A 20,787-nucleotide genomic window follows, 5' to 3' on the forward strand; every position below is an offset into this window, starting at 1 on the left:
CACTTTCCAGCTTGAACCACAGAGAGACCATACATACTTGGCTGTTTGTTAATGCAACTTAGAGTCTGTTCATTTCTAGCCTAAAAATAAAGAAGGCTGAGTGCCAAAGAATTGATGCTTTCAAACTGTGGTGCTGGAGAAGACTCTTGAGAGTTCCTTGGACAGTGAGGAGATCAAACCAGTCAGTCCTAAAGGAAATCAGCCCTAAATATTCACAGGAAGGACTGATGCTGAAGCTGAAGTGCCAATACTTTGGCTACCTGATGCGAAGAGCCGACTCACTGGTAAAAGACCCTGGTGATGGGAAAGAATGAGGGCAAGAGGAGAAGGGGGTGACAGAGAATGAGATGCTTGGATGGCATCACCAACTCAACAGACATGAGTTTGAGCAAACTCTGGGAAACAGTGAAGGATAGGGAAGCCTGGCATGCTGCAGTCCATGGAGTCACAAAGAGTCAGACACAACTTAATGACTGAACAACAATTTCTAGCCTAATATCACAAAAAGGTAAAGAACTGAAAATGATTAAATCTGCATGCTAAGCAGATATGTAAAATATAGAATATAATCTTTTAGCAAGTCTTTGCCCATGTGAAAGTGTGAGTGAAATTTCAAGCAAGTATTACACTAAAACAGAAAGCCTTCATGGTCCTCAAATTTAACAGCTAATTTACTAACATCCATGTGAACAGTTTGGGTCACTTGGCCTCTGCCCACTCCGGCGCCAAGGGAACACTTGTGGCCCCTGTGCTTATCTTCCTGTAGAAGGTATCTCCAGAAGCCACCTCTCAGGAGTGTGTGCCTGAGGGCACAGTGGGACAAAATGCTCACGGTGGTGGTTGGGGCAAGGCAGGGGTTGGGAAAGACGCTGACGTCACAGCAAGCGAATCCGGGCTGGACAGGCACCTTCACTCCCCCCACGTTCACCTCCCAGGACCACAGGACCTGAGCAACCTGGTCCTTCCCAGCGAGGGCAGGAGCCCCACCCAGTGTGCCTGCCCAGAGGAGTCAGGCCACTGCCCTTCCAGTGGCTTGTCACTCACCCCCTAGAAATACTTGTAGCTGGAGAAGACCAGTATCTGGTCAAAACCCTGGGTTTACCCTCAGTGAAGGTGAGATGAACAGAGCAGATCAGGTGATGAACTGAGTTTATTTATCCCAGTGCCCAAGGGGGTGCACCCAAGGTTGGAAGTCAAGGCCAAGTGACCCAGACATAGGACCTGGAGGGGTAGGGGGGCAATGACCCAGAGATAGCTGGAGGCGATTCCTGGGAGGCAGGAGCCCTGGGAGCCGTGAGCTTGGGGTTCCTGGGGCAGGAGTGAGAGGCCAGTCAGTCAGGACAGTGGAGACATTGGGGAGCCTGTCCTGAGTGAGGGCAGCCACCCAGCTCAGGTGAAGACAGAGGGAGGGTGGGAGGACCGAGTCATAGGTGGGACCTGAGGCTGGCTGGCCCACAAGTGATGTGCCAGGTCAGCAGCAGGGCTCTGGGGCTGAGACGGGGACACAGCAGGCTGGGCGGGAGCATGTAGGCTGGCAGAGGAGGGACACAGAGGAGGCCGGGCGGCAGCAGCTTGGCTGGCAGGAGGAAATGGGCACGTAGCAGGCGGGGCGGCACACAGGGCGGCAGAGGAGGGACACTGAGGAGGAGGGTCTGCAGCAGGATGAGGGGGCTGAGCAAGGGGAGGCCTCACAGCACACGGGCCTGCAGCAGACAGGGGTGCAGCAGACGGGCCTGCAGCAGACAGGGGTGCAGCAGATGGGCCTGCAGCAGACAGGGGTGCAGCAGACAGGCCTGGAGCAGACGGGCCTGCAGCAGACAGGTGTATAGCAGACAGGCCTGCAGCAGACAGGGGTGCAGCAGACGGGCTCACAGCAGGCCTGCTGGCAGGGGGAGGAGGTGCAGCAGGAGGGCTGGCAGCTAGACTGCTGGCAGCATGAGGAGGTAGAACAGGGGGAGGCCTCACAGCAGACAGGTGTGCAGCAGACAGGTGTGCAGCAGACAGGCCTGCAGCAGACGGGCTCACAGCAGGCCTGCTGGCAGGGGGAGGAGGTGCAGCAGGAGGGCTGGCAGCTAGACTGCTGGCAGCATGAGGCCAGGCAGGAGCTGCTGCAGGCTGGCTGGCAGCAGGGGTGGGACTTGCAGCTCACTGGGGCGCAGAGGAGGGTCAGGCGGGGGGCTGGGGCGCAGCAGCTGGGGGCACAGCAGGGGGGCTCACAGCAGCTCTCTGGACAGTCATACATCAGGTCGCTGGAGCAGACAGACAGGGTGGAGGCTGCCATGGTGGAGACGGTGGGGTTGGAGGAGGGTTTGAGTGTGTGTGAGTCTAGAGCTGTGTGTGTGAGGTGCTTGGGATGCAGGGCTTTTATACCTGGCCCCTGGCTTGTGTTGTCCCCACAGGAGACTCCCAGGCCCTCCCTTCCTTGTTGGGGTTGAGAGCTGGCGGCAGGAGCCCCTCATTAGTGCTGGCGTAGTTTCCACAATTGTTTTCACTCATTAAACCCGTGAGCATAAATATACTGCGTAAATGTTGCAGGATGTTTTTCCATTTCTCCTTTGTTTGGCTCCAGAAAAGATATAGAAAATATCTGAGGTAAGATCCTAAAGGAAATCAACCCTGAATATTCACTGGAAGGACTGATGCTGAAGCTGAAGCTCCAGTCCTTTGGCCACTGATTCAAAGAGCTGACTCATTAGAAAAGATCCTGATGCTGGGCAAGATTAAAGCAGGAGGAGAAGGGGACAACAGCGGACAAGTTGGTTAGATGGCAACATTGATTCAATGGACGTGAGTCTGAGCAAGCTCTGGGAGATGGTGAAGGACAGGGAAGCCTGTTGTGCTGTAGTCCATGGGGTCACAAAGAATGGGACACGACTGAGCAACTGAAAAACAGGAACAATGCTGGGTGAAGGAAGGAAGGAAGGAAGTTTCCTCAGTAAGGAAGTTTCCGCAAATAGATGAGGCAGCCCAGGCACAGAGACGTTAAGCAACCATCTCCAGGTCACACAGCCCAAAGTATTGAGAAGGTAACAGGCAGGAAGGCCAGGGGTCTCCAAATGGAGGAAATAGGCTGCAAGTGTCAGACATTTTTATCTCTCTTAAGCAGCAGGAGGAAACAAACTAGTGATATTTTTTCCTTCTCTATACAAATTTGAAAGGAGGTTTCTCTTAAAATACTGTGTTGCCGTAATGACACCTGGTTTCACCTGAAGTTAACTATTCTCAAACCTTGAGTTAACCAATGCATTTTTCTTATGGAAATGTTTGTCTTAAGCTATGTTAATGTGCTATGCATTTACCCCAGACTCTGTCTTCAAGTCGGTTCTGCCTAATGGCTCAGAACCTACTTGACAAAACAGTATGTTATACTCAGATATTGTTCCCCTAATCTATGTAAACGAAACTATTTGTATGGTAATCTGCCCTTCTACAAGATTTAAGTCAATCGTTTTATGGCCCGGGATGAATCATCTGGTGCCAAGATTATCCCAAAATGCATCTTATGGATGAGGGGCCTGGTGCCATTCTAAGTTTAAAGACATTCCTTTCTTTCATTAACAGACTGCTAGTGACTATATAACATCCAGCTGAAGACTAGCAGGGGGGTACTTTTTCTGCCCCCTTCTGATGCCTATGTCAGAAGCTTTCTCTATCTCCTTTATACTTTAATAAAACTTTATTACGCAAAGCTCTGAGCAATCAAGCCTCATCTCTGGCCCTGGATTGAATTCTTCTCCTCCGGAGGCCAAGAATCCCGGCGTCTTTTCATTCAGCAACAACCTTTCATCATCAGGACTGGGACTGGAAGCCAGCCGTCTGTGTATAGGATCGAGGCTTTTACCCAGGCCTTCCCCCAGGCCAACTTCAGTGCTACTTGCAGAAGGAAGCACGTGTCCAGGGAAGCTTAGCACCAGGCAGCTGAGCTGAAAATTTACAACAGAGGCGGGAAGCAGCAAAATTAACACCACAGAAAATCAACTCTGTGGTTTCCAGCACACTGCTAGTTCCTCCAAACTACAGAGGTAAAGTATGCGTGTTTGCTCAGGGGCTCAGTCGTGTCCGTCTCTTTTTGACCCCATGGACAGTAGCCCGCCAGGTTCCTCTGTCCATGGCATTCTCCAGGCAAGAATACTGGGGTGAGGTGCCACTTCTTACTCCAACAGAGGTAAAGCATAAATCCCCAAATATGATGAGAGAAAATGTAATAAACAGACCATGTGTTTCACTGACACCAAACATGATCGCACAGTTGCTAACAAGGAAGAAGGAAGAGTTAGGATAGAACAGTAAAGACAGGACTGAACACAAACCACTCTGAGCTGAGCGAACCAAGGTGCGTGTGTTTGGACTGGAAGGGCCTCATGAATTCAAGAGCATTGGAGTTTTAGAGCCCACCCTAGTCATACATTGGCAGAACTGAATGAAGGGCAGCTCCATCTCCAGGCAGGAAGAAACGGCCAACAGTCTGGAAATGAACCCTGACCGGTCGGACCCCATACCTCTCCCACCAAACAGTGAGAGACACAGAGCTCTGGGGGAACACTGGGGACTAAGACTGATTTTTTTCTTTTTTCAAATTATTACAGCATTCTCCTGCACTGGCAGGCCAAGTCTTTACCAGTAGTGCCACCTGGGAAGCCCCTTATATATTCCTCAAGTAAAGAGAACAGCAGTGTGTTTTCACATAAGCAAGAGCTTGGAAAACACTCTACTCATGTTTCCCTCCTGGAGAAATATTTAAAGAAACAAGACCAACGATGGGACTCCCCTGGAGGTCCAGTGGTTAAGGATCCACCCTCCAGTGCATGGGGTGTGGGTTCAGTCCCTGGTCAGGAGGCCAAGATCCCACACGCCCCTCAGCCAGAAAAACTGAAACACAGAAAAGAAGCAATGTGGTAAAAAATTCAATAAAGACTTTAAAAATGGTCCATGTTAAAAAAGTCTTAAACACAAAAACAGAAAGAAAGAAGACAAACGGCCCAAGTGATGTCACATACAGGAGCACATGGGGAATTAGGCAGGTGTAGGTGCAAAGAATTGATGCTTTTGAACTGTGGTGTTGGAGAAGACTCTTGAGAGTCCCTTGGACTGCAAGGAGATCCAACCAGTCCATTCTAAAGATCAGTCCTGGCTGTTCTTTGGAAGGACTGATGCTAAAGCTGAAACTCCAATACTTTGGGCACCTCATGCGAAGAGTTGACTCATTGGAAAACTCTCTGATGCTGGGAGGGATTGGGGGCAGGAGGAGAAGGGGACAACAGAGAATGAAATGGCTGGATGGCATCACCGACTAGATGGTCGTTAGTTTGAGTGAACTCCGGGAGTTGGTGATGGACAGGGAGGCCTGGTGTGCTGCGATTCATGGGGTTGCAAAGAGTTGGACAGGACTGAGTGACTGAACTGAACTGAAGTGAACTGAGGTAAGAAGAAAAGGAAGAAAAGTCTAAACAGAGTTTAGACCTTAAACAGGGTACATACAGTGTCTGACCCTTCTCAGGCAGTGACCCTGGTGAGTTCTGATACTTTATTAATATCAAGTGTATTGAAACACTAAGCTTTTGGATTGTTGTTGTTGTTCAGTCACTAAGCTAAGTCCAATTCTTTGTGACCCTATGGACTGCAGCATGCCAGGCTCCTCTGTCCTCCACTGTCTCCTAGAGTTTGCTCAAATTCATACCCACTGAGTTGATGATGCTATCTAAGCATCTCACTCTCTGCCTCTCTCTATTCCATTTGCTATCAATCTTCCCAACATTAGAGTCTTTTCTAATGAGTCAGCTCTTCCCATCAGGTGGCCACAGTATTGGAGCTTCAGCTTTAGCATCAGTCCTTCCAATGAATAGTCAGGCTGATCTCCTTGCTGTCCAAGGGACTCTCAAGAATCTTTTCCAACACCACAGTTCAAAAGCATCAATTCGGAGGAGGAGCCAAGATGGCGGAGGAGTAGGACGGGGAGAACACTTTCTCCCCCACAAATTCATCAAAAGAACATTTAAACGTCGAGTAAATTCCACAGAACAACTTCTGAATGCCGGCAGAGGACATCAGGCACCCAGAAAAGCAATCCAACTCTTCGGAAGGAGCGCGACTGAACAAAGAGAAGAAATACAGCTCCACCCATCAGAACACCGACACAAGCTTCCCTAACTAGGAAACCTTGACAAGCCACCTGTACAAACCCACACACAGTGAGGAAAAGCCACAATAAAGAGAACTACACAAACTGCCAGAATACAGAAAGGACACCCCAAACTCAGCAATTTAAACAAGATGAAGAGACAGAGGAATAGCCAGCAGATAAAGGAACAGGATAAATGCCCACCAAACCAAACAAAAGAGGAAGAGATAGGGAATCTACCTGATAAAGAATTCCGAATAATGACAGTGAAATTGATCCAAAATCTTGAAATTAAAATGGAATCACAGATAAATAGCTTGGAGACAAGGATTGAGAAGATGCAAGAAAGGTTTAACAAGGACCTAGAAGAAATAAAAAAGAGTCAATATATAATGAATAATGCAATAAATGAAATTAAAAACACTCTGGAGGCAACAAATAGTAGAATAACAGAGGCAGAAGATAGGATTAGTGAATTAGAAGATAGAATGGTAGAAATAAATGAATCAGAGAGAATAAAAGAAAAACGAATTAAAAGAAATGAGGACAATCTCAGAGACCTCCAGGACAATATTAAACGCTACAACATTCGAATCATAGGGGTTCCAGAAGAAGAAGACAAAAAGAAAGACCATGAGAAAATACTTGAGGAGATAATAGTGGAAAACTTCCCTAAACTGGGGAAGGAAATAATCACCCAAGTCCAAGAAACCCAGAGAGTCCCAAACAGGATAAACCCAAGGCGAAACACCCCAAGACACATATTAATCAAATTAACAAAGATCAAACACAAAGAACAAATATTAAAAGCAGCAAGGGAAAAACAACAAATAACACACAAGGGAATTCCCATAAGGATAACAGCTGATCTTTCAATAGAAACTCTTCAAGCCAGGAGGGAATGGCAAGACATACTTAAAATGATGAAAGAAAATAACCTACAGCCCAGATTATTGTACCCAGCAAGGATCTCATTCAAGTATGAAGGAGAAATCAAAAGCTTTTCAGACAAGCAAAAGCTGAGAGAATTCTGCACCACCAAACCAGCTCTCCAACAAATACTAAAGGATATTCTCTAGACAGGAAACACAAAAATGGTGTATAAATTCGAACCCCAAACAATAAAGTAAATGGCAACGGGATCATACTTATCAGTAATTACCTTAAACGTAAATGGGTTGAATGCCCCAACCAAAAGACAAAGACTGGCTGAATGGATACAAAAACAAGACCCCTACATATGTTGTCTACAGGAGACCCACCTCAAAACAGGGGACACATACAGACTGAAAGTGAAGGGCTGGAAAAAGATTTTCCATGCAAATAGGGACCAAAAGAAAGCAGGAGTAGCAACACTCATATCAGATAAAATAGACTTTAAAACAAAGGCTGTGAAAAGAGACAAAGCAGGTCACTACATAATGATCAAAGGATCAATCCAAGAAGAAGATATAACAATTATAAATATATATGCACCCAACACGGGAGCACCGCAGTATGTAAGACAAATGCTAACAAGTATGAAAGGAGAAATTAACAATAACACAATAATAGTGGGAGACTTTAATACCCCACTCACACCTATGGATAGATCAACTAAACAGAAAATTAACAAGGAAACACAATCTTTAAATGATACAATAGACCAGTTAGACCTAACTGATATCTATAGGACATTTCATCCCAAAACAATGAACTTCACCTTTTTCTCAAGCGCACATGGAACCTTCTCCAGGATAGATCACATCCTGGGCCATAAAGCTAGCCTTGGTAAATTCAAAAAAATAGAAATCATTCCAAGCATCTTTTCTGACCACAATGCAGTAAGATTAGATCTCAATTACAGGAGAAAAACTATTAAAAATTCCAACATATGGAGATTGAACAACACCCTGCTGAATTACCAACAAATCACAGAAGAAATCAAAAAAGAAATCAAAATTTGCATAGAAACGAATGAAAATGAAAACACAACAACCCAAAACTTGTGGGACACAGTAAAAGCAGTCCTAAGGGGAAAGTTCATAGCAATACAGGCACACCTCAAGAAACAAGAAAAAAGTCAAATAAATAACCTAACTCTACACCTAAAGCAACTAGAAAAGGAAGAAATGAAGAACCCCAGGGTTAGTAGAAGGAAAGAAATCTTAAAAATTAGAGCAGAAATAAATGCAAAAGAAACGAGAGACCATAGCAAAAATCAACAAAGCCAAAAGCTGGTTCTTTGAAAGGATAAATAAAATTGATAAACCATTAGCCAGACTCATCAAGAAACAAAGGGAGAAAAATCAAATTAATAAAATTAGAAACGAAAATGGAGAGATCACAACAGACAACACAGAAATACAAACGATCATAAGAGACTATTATCAACAATTATATGCCAATAAAATGGACAACGAGGAAGAAATGGACAAATTCTTAGAAAAGTACAACTTTCCAAAACTCGACCAGGAAGAAATAGAAAACCTTAACAGACCCATCACAAGCACGGAAATTGAAACTGTAATCAAAAATCTTCCAGCAAACAAAAGTCCAGGTCCAGACGGCTTCACAGCTGAATTCTACCAAAAATTTAGAGAAGAGCTAACACCTATCCTGCTCAAACTCTTCCAGAAAATTGCAGAGGAAGGTAAACTTCCAAACTCATTCTATGAGGCCACCATCACCCTAATACCAAAACCTGACAAAGATCCCACAAAAAAAGAAAACTACAGGCCAATATCACTGATGAACATAGATGCAAAAATCCTAAACAAAATTCTAGCAATCAGAATCCAACAACACATTAAAAAGATCATACACCATGACCAAGTGGGCTTTATCCCAGGGATGCAAGGATTCTTCAATATCCGCAAATCAATCAATGTAATACACCACATTAACAAATTGAAAAACAAAAACCATATGATTATCTCAATAGATGCAGAGAAAGCCTTTGACAAAATTCAACACCCATTTATGATAAAAACTCTCCAGAAAGCAGGAATAGAAGGAACATACCTCAACATAATAAAAGCTATATATGACAAACCCACAGCAAACATTATCCTCAATGGTGAAAAATTGAAAGCATTTCCTCTAAAGTCAGGAACAAGACAAGGGTGCCCACTTTCACCATTACTATTCAACATAGTTTTGGAAGTTTTGGCCATAGCAATCAGAGCAGAAAAAGAAATAAAAGGAATCCAAATTGGAAAAGAAGAAGTAAAACTCTCACTATTTGCAGATGACATGATCCTCTACATAGAAAACCCTAAAGACTCCACCAGAAAATTACTAGAACTAATCAATGATTATAGTAAAGTTGCAGGATATAAAATCAACACACAGAAATCCCTTGCATTCCTATACACTAATAATGAGAAAACAGAAAGAGAAATTAAGGAAACAATTCCATTCACCATTGCAACGAAAAGAATAAAATACTTAGGAATATATCTACCTAAAGAAACTAAAGACCTATATATAGAAAACTATAAAACACTGGTGAAAGAAATCAAAGAGGACACTAATAGATGGAGAAATATACCATGTTCATGGATTGGAAGAATCAATATAGTGAAAATGAGTATACTACCCAAAGCAATTTATAGATTCAATGCAATCCCTATCAAGCTACCAACAGTATTCTTCACAGAGCTAGAACAAATAATTTCACAATTTGTACGGAAATACAAAAAACCTCGAATAGCCAAAGCGATCTTGAGAAAGAAGAATGGAACTGGAGGAATCAACCTACCTGACTTCAGGCTCTATTACAAAGCCACAGTTATCAAGACAGTATGGTACTGGCACAAAGACAGAAATATAGATCAATGGAACAAAATAGAAAGCCCAGAGATAAATCCACGCACATATGGACACCTTATCTTTGACAAAGGAGGCAAGAATATACAATGGATTAAAGACAATCTCTTTAACAAGTGGTGCTGGGAAATCTGGTCAACCACTTGTAAAAGAATGAAACTAGAACACTTTCTAACACCATACACAAAAATAAACTCAAAATGGATTAAAGATCTCAACGTAAGACCAGAAACTATAAAACTCCTAGAGGAGAACATAGGCAAAACACTCTCTGACATACATCACAGCAGGATCCTCTATAACCCACCTCCCAGAATATTGGAAATAAAAGCAAAAATAAACAAATGGGACCTAATTAAACTTAAAAGCTTCTGCACATCAAAGGAAACTATTAGCAAGGTGAAAAGACAGCCTTCAGAATGGGAGAAAATAATAGCAAATGAAGCAACCGACAAACAACTAATCTCAAAAATATACAAGCAACTCCTACAGCTCAACTCCAGAAAAATAAATGACCCAATCAAAAAATGGGCCAAAGATCTAAATAGACATTTCTCCAAAGAAGACATACAGATGGCTAACAAACACATGAAAAGATGCTCAACATCACTCATTATCAGAGAAATGCAAATCAAAACCACTATGAGATACCATTTCACACCAGTCAGAATGGCTGTGATCCAAAAGTCTACAAATAATAAATGCTGGAGAGGGTGTGGAGAAAAGGGAACCCTCTTACACTGTTGGTGGGAATGCAAACTAGTACAGCCACTATGGAGAACAGTGTGGAGATTCCTTAAAAAACTGGAAATAGAACTGCCTTATGATCCAGCAATCCCACTGCTGGGCATACACACTGAAGAAACCAGAAGGGAAAGAGACACATGTACCCCAATGTTCATCGCAGCACTGTTTATAATAGCCAGGACATGGAAGCAACCTAGATGCCCATCAGCAGATGAATGGATAAGAAAGCTGTGGTACATATACACAATGGAGTATTACTCAGCCATTAAAAAGAATACATTTGAATCAGTTCTAATGAGGTGGATGAAACTGGAGCCTATTATACAGAGTGAAGTAAGCCAGAAGGACAAACACCAATACAGTATACTAACGCATATATATGGAATTTAGAAAGATGGTAACGATAACCCTGTATACGAGACAGCAAAAGAGACACTGATGTATAGAACAGGCTTATGGACTCTGTGGGAGAGGGAGAGGGTGGGAAGATTTGGGAGAATGGCATTGAAACATGTGAAATGTCATGTATGAAACGAGATGCCAGTCCAGGTTCAATGCACGATGCTGGATGCTTGGGGCTGGTGCACTGGGACAACTCAGAGGGATGGTATGGAGAGGGAGGAGGGAGGAGGGTTTATTTTTAGAAATTTTTATTAGTAAAAAATAAAAATTAAAAAAAAAAAGAAAAAAAAAAACCAAATTATTGCATATTCCCCCAATAAAAAGTACTAGAGAAAGCAAAAAAAAAAAAAAAAAAAAGCATCAATTCTTTGGTGCCCAGCCTTCTTTATGGTCCAACTCTCACATCCATATATGACCACTGGAAAAACGACAGCTTAACTAGACAGAGCTTTGTTGGCAAAGTAATGTCTCAGCTTCTTAATATGCTGTCTAGGTTGGTCATAGCTTTTCTTCTAAGGAGCAAGCATCTTTTAATTTCATGGCTGCAGTCACCATCTGCAGTGATTTTGGAGCCCCCAGAAATAAAGTCTGTCACTGTTTTCATTGTTTCCCCATCTATTTCCCATGAAATGATGGGACCAGATGCCATGATCTTAGTTTTTTGAATGCTGAGTTTCATGTCAGCTTTTTCACTCTCCTCTTTCACCCTCATCAAGAGGCTCTTTAGTTTCTCTTCAGTTTCTGCCATAAGGGTGGTATCATCTGCATAGCTGAGTTTGTTGATATTTCTCCTAGCCATTTTGATTCCAGCTTGTACTTCATCCCGCCTGGCATTTTGCATGATGTACTCTGCATATAAGCTAAATAAGCAGCGTGAAAATATACAGCCTTGATACTCCTTTCCCAATTTGGAACCAGTCCACTGTTACATATCCAGTTCTAATGATGGCTCTTGACCCACATACATGTTTCTCAGGAGACAGGTAGGGTGGTCTGGTATTCCCATCTTTTTAAACATTTTGCATATAATGGGTTAATAAAAAGTAATTAAATAAACTCTACCTGTCTTTTTTCACTTTTAAATGTGGCTATTATAACAGTTGGGCTTCCCCTGTGGCTCAGCAGTAAAGTATTTGCCTGCCAGCAGGAACTGCAAAAGACATAGATTTGACCTCTGGGTCAGGAAGAGCCCCTGGAGGAGGGCATAGAAACCCACTCCTGTACTCTTGCCTGGAGAAGCTCATGGACAGAAGAGTCAGGCAGGTTACAGCCCATAAGGTCACAAAGAATCAGACACGCTTGAAGCAACTCAGCACACATGCATGCGTATTATAATAGGTACAGTTACATATGAGGCCCCCCGTCAAGGCCCTTCACACTGCCCCGCAGGTGCCTACCCAGCACTGTCCTAAAGGGCCAGGGTATGTCCCTCCTCCCTGTATTTCCCCAGAGGGATAGCTGCCTTAATACTTCAATTCCTGAGGGCATCGCCCAGCAAGCACCTGTCATTTCCAAATAGCCCATCCCCCTTGGCTGTTGGTCCCTGTGATGGATAGTTTCAAGTGTCAACTGACCAGGCCATGGTGCCCAGTTGTCTGGGTAAACATGTCTGGATCATGACACAGTTGCTTTTTAGATGAGAACAATACTGAAATCAGTGGACTAGGAGTAAAACAGATTGCCCTACAAAATGTGGGTGGGCTACACCCAAGCAGTGAAGACAGTGACAACAGACTGAGGTCCCCCAAGGAGAAAGAGATTCTACCAGTTGGTCATCTGTAGCTGCAACACCGACTCTTCCCTGGAAGCTCACCCTGCAGATTTGGGTCTGGCCCGCCTCCAAACTGTGTGAGCTAGCTCCTCAACATCAATCTCTGCATACGTGCACATGTCTTATGGGTTCTTTCTCTGGAGAACCTTGACTCACACAGGCTCCCAACATAACTGCATGTGGCTCTCACCATCCAGACCTTCCCACACAGAGGGAAGCACTCACACTCCTGTCCAGGGCACTAGGGAATGGCTGGCACCAGCCTGTCTGAAGCTCTTTCTGGAGTAAGCTTTACGTATTCAAGGCAGATGTTTACTAAACGGGGTCTCCTTTGTCCTTAGGGAAGCCCCATGTTCCCAGTGTGCAAGCTTGGGGCCTGAACATATGCCCCACTGCCACCCATCACTCACTTCATGCAGGGGTCTACAGGTGAGCAGGATATTCTGGACTGGAGGCTGCAGTCGAATTATGGCCTCAGGACACCCTGGCAGAGAGTAGCAGGGCGTGGTTAGCCGTGCCTGATGATGTTACAGTCCTGGATACAACTCAAGGCCAGGTTTCTAAACCAGCCCAGACCACTGTCCACAACAAAGGTCTTTCCCAGGATTTGAAGAGATATGCATTCAAGGCACAGAGATGACATGACAATGACTTTATTTGTTAATAGGCAGACCCTTCACCTAGGTCAGGACAAAATCCATGACCAAGAAGGATGGAGAGCAGCATGCTGGCTGACACTCAGGGCCTAGAGGGAACCAGAAGCCAGCCCAGGCTGCTCACAGGAAACTCAGGGGCAGAAGGAGACCCCACACTGGCCTAAGGCTACAAAATTTCAGGTGAAAGTCAGCGTTGGCCCTGGAAGGAGTTGGCAATATGCCAGGTCAGCAACAGGGCTCTGGGGCTGAGGTTGGGATGCAGCAAGCAGGGCGGGAGCACGCGGGCCGGCAGAGCAGGGACACGCAGGAGGCCGGGCGGCAGCAGCTGGGCTGGCAGGAGGAGGTGGGCACACAGCAGGCGGGGCGGCACACAGGACGGCAGAGTAGGGACACGGAGGAGGAGGGTCTGCAACTGACCGAGGAGCAGGGATTGGGCTGGCAGCACAAGGAGGCTGAGCAAGGGGAGGACTCACAGCACACGGGCCTGCAGCAGACGGGCCTGCAGCAGACAGGTGTGCAGCAGACAGGCCTGCAGCAGAGAGGTGTGCAGCAGATGGGCCTGCAGCAGACAGGTGTGCAGCAGACGGGCCTGCAGCAGACAGGTGTGCAGTAGACAGGCCTGCAGCAGACGGGCTCACAGCAGGCCGGCTGACAAGGGGAGGAGGTGCAGCAGGAGGACTGGCAGCTAGACTGCTGGCAGCACAAGTCCGTGCAGGAGCTGCTGCAGGCTGGCTGGCAGCAAGGGCTGGACTCGCAGCTCACTGGGGCACAGAGCAGGGTCAGGCGGGGGGCTGGAGCACAGCAGCTGGGGGCACAGCAGGGGGGCTCGCAGCAGCTCTCTGGACAGTCGTCCACCTGCCAGGAGGACCCGGTGCAGGAGTCACAGGACCCGGGCAGGCAGACCCGGCTGCCGTAGCTCAAGTCACTGGAGCAGACAGACAAGGCAGAGGAAGCCATGGTGGAGGCAGTGGGGCTGGAGGAGGGTGAGGATGTGAGTGTGTGTGAGTGAGTGAGTGAGTGTGTGAGCGCTGCTCAGGGCTGTGGGCCTTTTATACCCTGTCCAGGTGTGTGTTGGGCCAGCTGAAGGCTCCCTGGGTCTTCCCTTTCCTTGTTGGTGTTTTGAGCCCCTATTACTTCTTGTTTATTTACACAAGAGTTTGCTGCTTGTAAAACGCATGTCCTGGTTGAGGGCTGGATCACCCCTGAGCTGTGTGAAGTTCTCTAAGCAAACACAGAATTAATCTAGGGTCCCAGAGCCCCACCCATGTGTGCCTGCAGGCTCTCCCCTCCCACCTGTCTCCATGGCTCTGCAGGGGAGCGGCTGTGAACCCCCGTCTCAGTGACTTGGCATCGCAGAGCTCAAAGTTGGGACAGTGCTGTCACCTGCTGTAGGACATCCCTCTCAAGCACCAGGGCTGAACAGTGGACAGACCAGCCAAAGGGAGAAGGAGTGAGTGAGAAGAACCAAGACATGTCTCAAGCACAGAGCAGGATGGAGGGAAGGTCCAGCTGCATTCTGTTTCCAGGGACAGAATGTGCGCAGCAAAGGGAGAAACAGAACATTTTCCAGAGAGAAGGGAAAGAAACATGATGCTTCCGATTTGGAACTTTGACTGAACTAAGACAAGATGAATGGAAAACGGTGCATATCTGACACACTGGTGAAATGTCTGACGCCAAATACGAGGAAACAGCCTAAAAGCTTCCAGAGAGTTTGGCATTGGACTTCACTCAGCCAATCAACATATCTGAAGACAGTGCAACCAACTCTTGAAAGTCTGAGGAAATGGATTATCAGGCGGATGGAGATTAGAGCATTTCTGATAAGACAGCTATTCTGAAAAGAAGCCACTCGTATAGTTTCTACAAAAACCACCTTGAGAGTACATGGTCCAGAAAAAGAGCGAGCCCAAAGGCAGGCAGAATATAAGAAAGAATAATAAAGAACAACAAAGTCAGCAAAAAGCAGACAGAGGGAGAGGAGGTCCATCAGCTTGACCCTGTAGAAGCAAGTGCCTGATGGCTGCCCCGCCCCTTGGCCTTTGACAGACTCTTTCCCGCGTGCAGGTCTCTGAGTTTGACCAATGCAGACACATCCCCACCAGAGCAGAGAGGCCCCCAAACTCCTGTCCCACTGGAATCAGCTCCTCCTTCGGTCCAAAGCCCCAGGCCAGTGCTGATTCAAAATCACTGCAGTTGTGACTTTTCTAGGAGGTCCTTGCCTACACTGGCATGGTATTGGTTTTTAATTCTAGCCTTTCTCATAGGTATGAAGGGGACTTTGTGGCAGTTTTAATTTGCACTTCCCTACTGAGTAATGATGCGGAGCATCATTTTATATGCTTATTTGCCATCCCTGCATCTTCTTTGGTATTTCTTCAAATCTTTATGCCCTTTTCTTTGTTAGTTTTTCTTGATGTTGGATTTTGAGTGTTCTTTATATATTTTGGATATAAGTACTTTAGTCAGATGTGTGATTTGCAAATATTTTCTCCAAGTCTATGGCTTGTGTTTTCATTCTTTAAGAGTGCCTTTTGATGAACAATACAATTTAATACTGATAAAGTCTAGGGTAGTCCTTTTTTTCTTTTAGTGATCATGCTTTTGGTATTGAATCTAAGAACTCTGTCTAACCACAAGGTCACAAAGATTTTCTCCTATGTCTTCCTCTGCTGCTGCTGCTGCTACGTCGCGTCAGTCGTGTCCGACTCTGTGCAACCCCATAGATGGCAGCCCACCAGGCTCCCCCGTCCCTGGGATTCTTTTCTGTATCATTCATCTGGGCCTGTACCTTTGCTAGCATTGGACTGTTTTGATTATTGGCACCCCACTCCAGTACCCTTGCCTGGAAAATCCCATGGACAGAGGAGCCTGGTGGGCTGCAGTCCATGGGGTCGATAAGAGTCGGACACGACTGAGCGACTTCACTTTCACTTTTCACTTTCATGCACTGGAGAAGGAAATGGCAACCCACTCCAGTGTTCTTGCCTGGAGAATCCCAGGGACGGGGGAGCCTGGTGGGCTGCCGTCTATGGGGTCGCACAGAGTCAGACACGACTGAAGCGACTTAGCAGCAGCAGCAGCATGGTAAATACTAAAGTCAGATAGGATAAAACCTCCAACTTTCTTCCTCATTTTCAAATTTTGTGGCTCCTTGAGCTCCTTTGCCTTTCCAAATAATTTTAGGGTTAACTTATTGATACTAACAAAGAAATCCTATTTGTTATTGGAATTACTTTGAATCTATAGATCAATTTGGAGGTGATGTGTTGTGTTTAGTCGCTTAGTCGTGTCCCACTCTTCGTGACCCCATGGACTGTAGCCCGCCAGGCTCCTCTGTCTATGGGGATTTTCCAGGCAAGAATACTGGAGTGGGTTGCCAAGCCCTCCTCCAGGTGATCTTTCCAAGCCAGGGATTCAACCCATACATCTCAGCCACCAGGGAAGCCCCGGTGTGGGTAGTCTGTCACTTCTCCAGGGGATCTTCCCAACCCAAGAATCAAACCAGGGTATCCTGCCTTTCAGGCAGATCCTTTACCAGCTTGACAAAAGGAAAAATAAAAGGGATTTAAGTTGAAAAACGGAGAAGGCAATGGTAACCCACTCCAGTACTCTTGCCTGGAAACACCCATGGACGGAGGAGCCTGGTAGGCTGTAGTCCATGCGGTCGCTAAGAGTTGGGCACGACAGAGTGACTTCCCTTTCACTTTTCACTTTCATGCATTGGAGAAAGAAATGGCAACCCACTCCAGTTTTTTTTTTAACTTTACAATATTGTATTGGTTTTGCCATATATCAACATGAATCTGCCACAGGTAAACACATGTTCCCCATCCTGAACCCTCCTCCCTCCTCCCTCCTTGTACTATCCCTCTGGGTCGTCCCAGTGCACCAGCCCCAAGCATCCAGTATCGTGCATCGAACCTGGACTGGTGACTCGTTTCATATATGATATTATACATGTTTCAATGCCATTCTCCCAAATCATCCCACCCTCTCCCTCTCCCACGGAGTCCAAAAGACTGTTCTATACATCAGTGTCTCTTTTGCTGTCTCGGATACAGAGTTATTGTTACCATCTTTCTAAATTCCATACATATGCGTTAGTATACTGTATTGGTGTTTTTCTTTCTGGCTTACTTCACTCTGTATAATAAGCTCCAGTTTCATCTACCTCATTAGAACTGATTCAAATGTATTCTTTTTAACGGCTGAGTAATACTCTATTGTGTATATGAATGGATAAGAAAGCTGTGGTACATATACACACTCCAGTGTTCTTGCCTGGAGAATCCCAGAGATGGGGGAGCCTGGTGGGCTGCCGTCTATGGGGTCACACAGAGTCAGACATGACTGAAGTAACTTAGCAGCATCAAGTTGAAAAAGAAGAAGTAAAATCATCTCCATTCACAGATGTTATATATACATAATCCTTATGTGTACAAAATCTGAAAAATTCCATACCTACACACAAAACCATTACAACTAATATGTGAATTCAGCAAAACAGCAGGATACAAAGTCAATATACAAAAAATTAGTTGTATTTCTATACACTAATAATGAATAACCCTAAAAGGAAATTACAAAAATGATTCCATTTAGAATATCATCAAAAAAGTAAAATACTTAGGAGTTAATCAAGGAGGTCAAAAACTTATCCAGTGAAAACTACAAATCATTGTTGAAAGAAATGAAAGAAGACATAAGTAAATGGAAAGACACCCCATATTTATGGATTGGAAGCTTTAATATTGTTAAGATATCATTACTATCCAAAGCAATCTATATATTTAATACAGTTGCTATCAACATCTTGATGACTTTTCACAGAAATAAAAAAAGACTCATTCTAAAATTCATATGGAATTTTAAGGGACCTTGAATAACCAAAAAAAAAAAAAAAATCCTGAAAAAGGACAAAGCCAGAGGAATCATACTCCCTGATTTCAAAGTTCACTACAAAGCGACAGTAATCAAATAGAGTGGTACTGGCACAAAGTCAGACATAGAGATCAATGGAAAAGAATACAGGATCCAAAAACAAACCCTCACACGTTAGGTCAAACCATCTTTGACAAGGGCATTAAGTCCATTCACTGGACAAAAGACAGTCTTTTCAACAAATGGTTCTAGGAAAATTGGATATTCACATGCACAAGAATGAAGTTAGATCCATACCTAACATCATACACAAAATTAACTCAAAGTGGATCCTCAATCTAAATGTAAGACCTGTAACTATGAAACTCTTTGAAGAAAAAATAGGACAAAACTTCACAACCTTGAATTTGGCAGTCATTTCCTGGATATGACACCAATGACATAGTCAGCATAAGAAAATATAGAAACGGGACTTCATGAAAATTTTAAATGTTTTTCATCAAAATGTAGTATCAACAGAGAACAAAGGTAACCCAAAGAAATGTGAGGAAAGATTTGAAAATCATATATCTGATAAGAGATTGATATCCAGAAAATATAGAGAACTCCTAAAACTCAATAACAACCACAACAAAAAACCTAACTTAGAAATGAGCAAAGGCCACGAATAGACATTTTTCCAAAGAAGATATGCAAATGGCCAATAAGCACATGAAAATATACTCAATGTAACTAATCATTAGAGAAATGCAAATCAAAACTACAGTGAGGTACCACCTTATACCTCTTAGTATAATGACCATTTATTTTAAAAAACAACATAAATACTGGTGAGACTGTGAAGAAACTGGAACGCTTGTACACTGTTGGTGGGAACATGAACTGGTACATCTACGTGGAAATCAGTATGATGGTTCTTCAAAATTAAAAGTAGAATTACTGTATGATCCAGTATTTCTACTAGGTCCATGCTGAAAAGAACTGAAAGCTGAATCTTGAAGAGCTATTTGTAAAACCACATTCACAGAAGCATTTTTCACAATAGCTGAAAAGTGGAAGCCATTCAGGTGTTCACTGATGGATGAATGGATAAGCAAAATGAGGTATACCCATAGAATGGAATATTATTCACCCGTTAACAGGAAGTAAATCCGGCACTTATGGACAAAGCATGAGGACATTATGGTAAGATAAATAAGTCAGTCACAAAAAGACAAACACTTTGTGATTTCACCTACACGAAGTACTTTAGAGACAAAAAGTAGAATGATGCTTTCCAGGAGCTGTGAGAAAGGAAGTATGGGAATTGTTGTTTAATGTGTATAGAGTTTGTTTTGCAAGATAAAGAGTTCCAAGTATGGATAGTGGTGATGGGTACACATGGTTATGAATGTACTTAATACCACTGAACTGTACACTTTAAAGTGGTTAAGGTTGTAAACTTTGTGTTATGAATATTTTCCCTCAATGAAAAAAATAGAAAAAGGCTATCAAGGCATGAAGGAACATGAAGGAAACGTAAATGCACAGTCCTAAGTGAAAGAAGCCAATCTGAAAAGTTTCCACTCCTGATGGTTCCAAGGATATGACATTCTGGAAAAGACAAAACTATGGAGTCGGTAAAAAGATCAGTGGTTGCCGGGGTTAGCAGGGAAGAAGAGATGAACGGATGGAGCACAGGATTTTTAGGGCAGGGAAACTATTCCGTAATGCTCCACATGTGCTATAAGACAGTTATCAAAACACATAGAACTCAGCAACAGTGAGAGTGACTCCATGTAAACTATGGAATTTGGGTGATATTAACATGTCAGGGTAGCTTTATCCATTATAAGGAATGTAGCCCATTTGCAACAAATGCATCAAATCACAAGATACTGATGGTGGGGTAGGCTGCACCTGTGTGAGGGTGTGACTATATAGGAACTCTATACCTCCCACTCAGCTTTGCTCTGAACCTAAAACTACCCTAAAAAACAAGATATGTTAAGTTGATACAGGACAATTAAGGAGATCTGGGGTTTTTTAAGTGAATTTTGGTTATTTGTGCCTTCAAAGAATGAGTCCATATCACCTTAATTGCTTATTGCATTTCCTTTTAATATCTGGGGGTCTGTGCTAAGTTCTCCTCTTCCATTCCTACTATTTTCTCTCAGAATTGAGGCAACATCCTTCGGAAGAGCCACCCCATGTCCTGAGACTTATGAATATTTCCAACAGGCTGGTGGGGGCAGGTCCATTTAAGGCTGTCTCTCATCTCTGCCAATCAGTCCAGCTAACTTTATGGGTTTTCCCAGGCTCAGCTTCACACCTGTTTGCTTATCATTTCTCATGGGACACTTAAGGGAGGCCCTCCGTGGACAGGGGAGTTTCTCAGAACAGCTCTCTTCTCTCTTGCA

The 20,787-nt window shown here is 44.3% G+C and overlaps 3 protein-coding genes across 3 annotated transcripts in view; all 3 read right to left on the reverse strand.

Annotated features, from left to right (window-relative positions):
• TSPEAR (thrombospondin type laminin G domain and EAR repeats) overlaps positions 1-20,787 on the reverse strand; it is a 164,217-nt gene that overhangs the window by 26,632 nt on the left and 116,798 nt on the right. The window lies entirely within an intron of this gene.
• On the reverse strand, positions 1,472-2,923 carry LOC109560895 (keratin-associated protein 10-8-like). Its single transcript, XM_070786546.1, has 2 exons — positions 1,734-2,923; positions 1,472-1,652 (listed from the first exon to the last, which is right to left on the reverse strand). The coding sequence occupies exons 1-2, from the start codon at positions 2,279-2,281 to the stop codon at positions 1,472-1,474; spliced, it is 729 nt and encodes a 242-aa protein (XP_070642647.1). The 5' UTR covers positions 2,282-2,923.
• On the reverse strand, positions 13,634-14,808 carry LOC109560928 (keratin-associated protein 10-8-like). Its single transcript, XM_019963381.2, has one exon. It carries the CDS (start codon positions 14,459-14,461, stop codon positions 13,730-13,732), a length of 732 nt encoding a protein of 243 aa, XP_019818940.2. The 5' UTR covers positions 14,462-14,808; the 3' UTR covers positions 13,634-13,729.

Source organism: Bos indicus, chromosome 1 (assembly GCF_029378745.1).
Source record: "Bos indicus isolate NIAB-ARS_2022 breed Sahiwal x Tharparkar chromosome 1, NIAB-ARS_B.indTharparkar_mat_pri_1.0, whole genome shotgun sequence".
Taxonomy (NCBI): Eukaryota; Metazoa; Chordata; class Mammalia; order Artiodactyla; family Bovidae; genus Bos; species Bos indicus.